Source organism: Nannobrachium achirus (assembly GCF_963921795.1).
Source record: "Nannobrachium achirus genome assembly, chromosome: 10".
Classification (NCBI taxonomy): Eukaryota; Metazoa; Chordata; class Actinopteri; order Myctophiformes; family Myctophidae; genus Nannobrachium; species Nannobrachium achirus.
In genome coordinates, this window is record NC_137819.1 from 41847782 (window position 1) to 41856258 (window position 8477).

Here is an 8477-nt window from a genome sequence, read left to right on the forward strand (position 1 = left end):
CACTCATCTGATAAGTGCCTGAAGCCATAAAGACAGATATCAAGTGAGTTATTTCCTTGAAAAGAGAACATTCACAAAAACTTAAATAACTCCTTTTCATTTGATTTTCAAGCTCGGAAAATCAAAAAACAAGGTTTTTGAAATGGCTATAACTATAGAATGGTACATCGTAAATGCAAGATTATATTTTTTTTGTGAAACTACAGCTTGTCCTCTTCCATTTCCAGTAATGTATGACATGGTCGTGCAAACACAGAATTTAGGAAAAATCTAAATATAAAAAAAAATATTCATTATACAAAATGGCAGTAAAGCCATACAGTGCAATGTTAAAATGGCAGCAAATGAGTTAAGGACATTTTGACACATTTTTATGTATTTTTTTCTTTTTTCCCCACCACCACATAGATAGAGCAAAGAAAAAATCCACACAAAAACTGTAAACAGAAACATTACAAAAAAGAAACTGAAAAAGAAAAAAAAGAGGAGACTTTGTTATGTAATTGTTGTCATTTCATTAAAACAGAGAAAAAGCTGCTATTGTTTAAATTAATATTTATATCTAGAATACTTTAGGTTTGAATACAAAAGGGAAAAAAAACAAGAACCAAAGAAAAAAAAAAACAACCTTGAAAATTAAAAAGACATGTTTCCCCTATTTAAGACATAAGGGGCCCACCTTTTTTCGAAAGCATTTTCTTTGCCATTAATTTTATAGGTCACCTTTTCCATAAGGTACATGTCCTCTGTTTTTTCCCACCATTTCTCTACCTTGGGAGGTTCCACACTTTTCCAACTCCTTGATATTTGCTTGAGCGCTGTAATTCTCAAAATCCAAAAGAGATATAAATCTCGACTTTGCAGACTCTGGGGGCGTGTTCCAAGGAGTATATTATGATTTTGTAAGTTTAAAGCGCTCCCAAATATCATCAGCGGACCCTGATGAAGGCCACATGTGGCTGAAACGCGTAGGTCGTTATTTTAATCTTGCTGCCATGACCCAATAAATTTGTTTTTCTACTTTGAAAGTAACAGAGCTGCCTTGGATTTTTTCTAAGTTCCTCAACCTTATCCTTGTACATGTTTTTGACACTGGAATGGAATTAGAGTTTTTTTGTCTCTCCCAAATATTTGTTCTATTGTTTGTGTGACTCTTGACCAGAAGGTTTGTATTTTGGGGCATGTGAGGAAAACATGGGTGTGATCCGCTTCACTCTCCCCGCATTCCCTCCAGCAGCCAGAGTTTAAATTATACTTAGATATTGACAGAGGTGTTTGAAAGTACCTTATATTTATTTTCCAGGCGTATTCCTGCCAGAATGGTGATCTTAAGAAAAGAAAAATGTCTTTGAAACTCTGATTCCACTCGTTTCCATTTATAGTAATTCTCAATTCTTTATCCCACTTGTCTTTAATGTGAGCTAAATCTTCAGGTTTATTTTCCTGAAATATTTTATAAAGTTGTCCGATTGTATTTCTGTATTCGTTTCTTTGATGCGATTTTATTATATATCTCAGGAGAGGGTGAAGGTTTCCAAGAGCTATAGTTTTACTTAGTTTAGGAACAAGGTTAGGTCTATGCATAGTTTACTGAGGTTAGTTTAGGAATACCTGGTGGCGACTGTACTGAGGTCGCTGGATTTGCCCCGGGGCAAATATGGATTAAAAAAGATTTTGTACTTGGAACTGCCTTGGACTGTCTTTATGTTCACCGTCTCGTTTTTTACACCTGTGATGCCTACAAAGGAAATTAACTTAGAACTTAGAACTCTCATCCTGAAACTTACTAAAACTAAACCGTTTCCAAAGAGCAACTGTTTTCAGTTTGCCATAATTATGGATCCACGCAGCCCTTCTTCATCTATTATCTGAACTATATGTTTGTTGTGCTGCTGCTGTTATGGTGGTGGTGTAGGCATCGCATCGCTGGCAGACTGTATGGACTGTCCAGAGCTGAAGGTTGTTGTTGTGTTGTGGTGGTGGTGTAGGCATCGCATCCCTGGCAGACTGTATGGACTGTCCAGAGCTGAAGGTTGTTGTTGTGTTGTGGTGGTGTAGGCATCGCATCCCTGGCAGACTGTATGGACTGTCCAGAGCTGAAGGTTGTTGTTGTGTTGTTGTGGTGGTGTAGGCATCACATCGCTGGCAGACTGTATGGACTGTCCAGAGCTGAAGGCAGCAGCGGAGGACTTCGTCCAGCTGCACTTCACAGAGGTCTACAGACTGGACGAGTTCCTGCAGCTGGACGTCACTCAGCTCACACACCTCCTGCACCAGGACAGACTCACTGTCCGCGCTGAGGCCCAGGTACACACGCGCGCACACACACACACACACACACACACACACACACACACACACACACACACACACACACACACACACACACACACACTAGTACATTACTGTACTCTCAGGAACATCAAAAGTTTAGGATGGCCTGAGTTATTAGTGACGTGCTGGTGTTGCACCTAAAAACACCTGATCTACAAACTCACAACGTGTTTCGGCATGATGATGCATAGTAAGCTTTGGCTATTTTTGGTGCATAAGATTGGCTATTTTCAAACCTTAACCCCTCAATTTAGTCTCAAAATGCCTAATTCTAATCCAACTAATCTTCCCAATTGTAAGCCTAACTGAAAAATTAAACAACCATTTATTTTGCGTTGACCATGAAAATTGTCCTCACAATATCTATTTTTTTAAATTCTACTTTACTTGTGCCTTCACAAGTTTAGAAAGCAGACACACACGCACGCATGTTCATGCAAACAGGGACACAAAGCACAGCAGATAATTGACTCGTTCAGAGGACTTATCAATGTGTACTGCGTGTGCAGATCTACGACGCGGCCGTGCGCTGGATGAAGTACGACGTGTGCAACAGACAGCAGCATATGGTGGAGGTGCTGGGGTGCGTGCGCTTCCCCCTCGTCTCCAAGACCTTCCTGTCCAAGACGGTGCAGGCTGAGCCCCTCATCCAGGACAACCCCCAGTGCCTCAAGATGGTCATTGGTGAGTGGAGATAGAGACACACACACACACGCGCACACACACACACACACGCGCGCGCACACACACACACACACACACACACACACACACACACACACACACACACACACACACACACACACACACACACACACACACACACACACACACACACACACACACACACACACACACACACACACACACACACACACACACACACACACACTCTCTCTCTCTCTCACACAATTTCTTTATTTGAGTCCATATTTACAAAATACATCAAGGGCCCAAATCTTTTTTAATTTGTTTCTTATGTCCTATACACTTGAAATAATGTGTCTCAGTGCATGAATCCAAGTTCAGAATGTACTGATGAATGTAATGGAATAATACAGTGGGAAGCACCTGTCCTGTACCCATAATGAGCAGTATTTTGCAAGCTCTTTTTTCTTTTCACTTGGACACGAATTTGTTGGACACAAACGCGCGCACACACACACTCTCACACGACAGAAAGGCGCGTCTGCAGTGCATTTTCAGTTGCACAAGTAGATGTGTGTCAGGTTGTTAGCTTGAATAGTTTGATATAGTATAGCTTAAATAGTTGTTTTAGATGAGCTACACGGTTGTCCGATATACATTAGGATTAGACTCTAGTCTAGGATTAATGATTACAAAATGAACAGTGCGCCTTCTCCGCCAGGTGGGATGCGCTATCACCTGCTGTCCCTGGAGGACCGCGAGGACCTTGGCGAGAGCAGCCGACCGCGACGCAAGAAACACGACTACCGCATCGCACTGTTTGGAGGCTCACAGCCGCAGTCCTGTCGCTACTTCAACCCCAAGGTAATACTGGTCCAGTTAAATGGACACTCCACATTTTACTATGTAGTAGCAGCAGCAGCAGCACGAGTATACCTTTTACAAGGAGATATCGGTTTGTTAACCACATGAACCCAAGCATCCCAATAGGCTCTTTGCAGACATATTGGGGGAAAAATAGGGCCTCTTGCTTCCTTACTTCCTTCACGAGTGGTCCAGTTGCAATTTATAACTGGTAGACTCGTCTTCTAAATCCTAGCGGTTTTCTGAAAAACTTATGTTTCTATGATCAGTGGTGCTCAAACCTTTTAATGTCAAGAACCCCTAGAAATATGTATTTGACCGCCGACCCCATCTCAAAATATTTTGAGATGACACTGACAAAAGGGGGGCAAGATTTCTTTTTTAAATAGCTGATGTACAAGCACGCAGCGTGGCACTCTAAAAGACAAAAACAAAAAAAATGAAGAAATTCCATAGTGAAAATAGCCGATCTGCTATTTTCACTAGTTTGGGTCCTGGGCAAACATATAAATTCTCTTTTGGGTCTTGAGCTAAAAGGTTCGGGAACCAAACTGTTCTGTATAATCAAAGACTTGTCTTGTCTGCCTCCTCTGTCTCCTCCGTCCTCTTGGACCAGGACTCCAGCTGGACAGACATCCGCTGTCCGTTCGAGAAGCGTCGGGATGCCACGGCGGTGTTCTGGGACAACGTGGTGTACATCCTGGGCGGCTCGCAGCTCTTCCCCATAAAGCGCATGGACTGCTACAACGTGCTGAAGGACAGCTGGTACTCCAAGCTGGGCCCGCCCACGCCGCGCGACAGCCTGGCGGCCTGCGCCTCCCAGGGCAAGATCTACACGTCCGGGGGATCGGAAGTGGGTGAGTGAGAGGTGGTTAGCTGGTATATCTTTTTTGTTTGGCATAAACCTATTCTCGAGTCCCAATCCTGAAGGACTTTGCTGCTTGTCACTCCCCGTCTCCCTCCCTATTTTCAAAATGAATCTTAAAAAAATCGGATCTGCAAGCTCTAATTGTGGATCAGCTACCTTTGCTATTTTTGGTGATTTGAATCCTGAAAAGTAACTTTTGGGCATATGAGGTTCAGTCAATTTTCAGTCAATCCACCTCCCTTCCATTGTGGATTGTCCTACTTGCCCTGATGAAGACCAGTTCTGGTCGATACATCTCGGCTTTTAATATGTTGTAGATTATCCGTTATCTTTTGAGTGCTCGGATCATTCATCTTTCCTCTCACGTCACTTGTTCTTTACTGTGTGTGTTTGTGTGTTCACTATGTCCTCAGGCAGCTCAGCGCTGGACCTGTTTGAGTGCTACGACACACGCACAGAGACGTGGCAGGTGAAGGCCAGCATGCTGTTGGCTCGCTGCAGCCACGGCACCGTGGAGGCCAACGGTCTGATCTACGTGTGCGGAGGCACTGTGGGCAACAACGTCTCCGGCAGGGTCCTCAACAACTGCGAGGTGTACGACCCCAGCACACAACAGTGAGTGGACAAAAACATACACGCACAAGCCTGAGTAATACTTGGTTGCGTTCATGTGGGTGTCGGGCACCGAAAATCTACGAGCTCACAATGTGTCGCTCGGCAAAGCTTTTAGATCAGGGGTCTTCAACGTTTTCAGGCCAATGACCCCTTAGTTGAAAGAGAGATGAAGCAGGAGCCCCCACAACCTTTTCATAGATTCCATAGTTTCATTGTTTGACAGCACAATCATCAGTGTATTTTGGATTCATGTCAATTTGTGTTTTCAGATATTTAACCACTTGAACCGTCAATACTTACTAAACTTGACCTTTCACTCTGCACTTAGTCTTATCTTTTCCCCCTCTACACCAAACCTATTTGCCGAAAATAGCCGATCTACAAGTCCCAACGCCTCGCAGCACGATTTTTGGCTAAAGTTCTCAGAATATGAACGCTATAGAGTTCAAGTGGTTAATATAATTTATAGATTTGGAGGACCCCCTGTGTAACTCTTGAGGACCCCATGTTGAAGACCCTTGTTTAATTTTCTACATGAACGAGTTAATTCTATAAAACGAAGGTCTACGGGCCGAAAAATGTTTGAAGCATAAGGACATGCCCAAAATATGGACGCCATTGAAAGTGGTTAACTCAATCACTGAGTAAGTATTTAATGTTGTTCCACTCTTCAATCACTTTACTTTGTCTCTTGTTTAAACCCTCCCTTCCCAGATGGAGAGAGCTGAGCGCGATGCGAGAGAACAGGAAGAACCACGGGCTGGTGGTGGTCAAGAATAGGATCTACGCTGTGGGAGGACAGGGAGCCCTGGGTAATGGAAACGCCACTTCTGTAGCTGACTGTCACAACACAGTGACATCTGGAGTGTTCATTGAATTCTGAGAGTTAAATCAACCACTTATACATTATAATCAGTGGTGGAACGAAGTACATGTAGTCAATTACTGTATTTAACACATGGAGTGCCTAAGATGTCCCCAGGCATCTAAACCTTAGCCGCTTGTACCCGCGACCTTCTACTACATTACAATTTTTTGAAAAACGTGGTTACTAGTTACTTTGATTAATATTACATTATACTGTAGTATTATTATTTACACTGAGCTGCAGCGCAACGTGACAGCAAACTGTACGGTAATGAACTGAATGTGTGTATGTGTGTGTGTGTGTGTTTTCTTTGTGTGTGTAGGAGGGCTAGACTCGGTGGAGTACTACGACATCGCCACCAACGAGTGGCGTGCGGCGGCCACCATGCCCTGGCGGGGCGTGACGGTGAAGTGTGCAGCGGTAGGCGATGTCATCTACGTGCTTGCGGGCTTCCAGGGGGTGGGCCGCCTCGGGCACGTGCTGGAGTACCACGTCGACACTGACAGGTGTGTGTGTTTGTGTGCGTGTGTGTTTATGTTGAGTCGTCACGTGCAGTTATGTTGAGTCGCCGTCACGTGCAAGCTCACATCGCGTTGTTTCTGTTAGCTTGGATTCCCAGATTGATGATGTCACTGCTAAGCAGGTTTCTGAACTGTCCACAACCCTCCTCTTGAGACACAAGAGTGAAAAGGGTACTATTATAATGAGCTTTAGTGAGAACAATAATCGTGACATCTTCATATCGTCCCTACATGACAACAAACAAACTTGGTTCGCTGGAAATTAAGCCTACTTCTGCATTGCTGTACCTATGCCTGCCCATCAGAGGCAGCCCATCTGATGTCACCATTTCACTTTCTAATGGTGTCAAGATATTTTTCTCAATGGAATTCAATGAGGTTTTGGGAAACCTCATACTTGATTTTATTACCTTTGTAAACCTATTATTAGTATACCGTATATTTCTTCATCATCATGACACGCGTTTAGTGAATTATGGTCCCATACAGTTTAAAATGTATGATGAAGGATTTGAAATGGCTCTAAAATAAGCTTAATTGATGGCCTGTAGAAAACAATGGTGTCACATTGTCCATTTTGCTTTACAGTCTGGTGCATGACCCGCGTTTCCTCTTTATGCTTTTACTATTAGAAAGTAGCAGATGTACAAGCTCACAGCGCAGCACCGAGTGCCGCGCTGCGAGCTTGTAGATCTGCTATTTTTTGAAAAACCATGAACATTTTTGCAAGTCTTTGAATATTTTGACCCGATTCCTTCTGGGGGGTCCGTCCAGGTGGGTGACGTGCAGCAAGGTGCGAGCGTTCCCCGTCACCAGCAGCCTGATCTGCGTGGTGGACACCTGTGGAGCCAACGAGGAGGAGGACATCGACCTCATGGACTCCCAGACGCACGCCGCACCTTCCTCCTCGGCCGCCGCCACTGCCGCCGCCACCGCACCCTCTACGACGTCAGCCTGATTCCTCAATCGTGACGTGGGTGTTCACGGCACTCCAGTGTTGCATTGGTGATTTAATGTTTATGGGGACGCTTTTTTTTTATGACGTCATGCGCACAGGGTTAGCAGACCATTGATAAGCATCCAGGCTGGTTCCTGAAAAAAAAAAAAAACATGTCCCAAAACATGTCTGTTATGTTGTAAAATATAGTGCTATGCTGTGTGAGCTGTGCTACAAGAGTGGCCTAATATACAGTATACAGGACGTCACGTGACAAAAAAAGAATAGACCTACAAACTAACAACACATTACACTGTGATATGTTGTTAGCTTGTAGATCTGTTCTTTTGTTCCAGTCAGTTTTGGGGCATTGTGGAGTAAGACAAGAGCCTCGTTATTGCACTGTAGGCCTGGAAACAGGGTAAAAATACATTGGAAAGTTAATGAAAAGGTTTTGAAAATGGCATTGGGGGGGGGGGGGGGGGAATAGGAACTCTATAATAATGTGTTGATTATGTTCTACCCACCCTTCCAGTCCCAAGGTGAGGGTATGTATGCAACGCTAGGTGGGTCTGAAAAGGGGGGGCCTTTGTATTTTATTATTATTTAAACAAAATGGGAGTTAACTTCCATAGTTTGCTAAATTGACCAAACAAACACGCACACAGAGACCCTTTTCTAGACATTTTGTCTCCTACAGAGACACGCCATAAGTATATTTTGTTTCTTATGTTTGCATGTACACGTTTTAAAAGAAATTGCACCATCAACCGGGAATGCCTAGTATCGATATGTTTGTGTTTACATGATTTTATCGTGGAT

General features: G+C 43.6%; 1 protein-coding gene across 1 annotated transcript in view; it reads left to right on the forward strand.

The window, feature by feature from the left end:
- klhl7 (kelch-like family member 7) overlaps positions 1-8088 on the forward strand; it is a 12640-nt gene extending 4552 nt beyond the window's left edge. Inside the window, exons 5-12 of the mRNA XM_080734938.1 lie at positions 2132-2307; positions 2844-3018; positions 3704-3846; positions 4463-4703; positions 5128-5329; positions 6044-6141; positions 6520-6703; positions 7493-8088. Coding sequence (XP_080591064.1) covers positions 2132-2307; positions 2844-3018; positions 3704-3846; positions 4463-4703; positions 5128-5329; positions 6044-6141; positions 6520-6703; positions 7493-7676 — 1403 coding nt within the window. The 3' untranslated portion in view covers positions 7677-8088. The remainder of the gene's footprint in view (positions 1-2131; positions 2308-2843; positions 3019-3703; positions 3847-4462; positions 4704-5127; positions 5330-6043; positions 6142-6519; positions 6704-7492) is intronic.
- Positions 8089-8477: the final 389 nt, after the last annotated feature.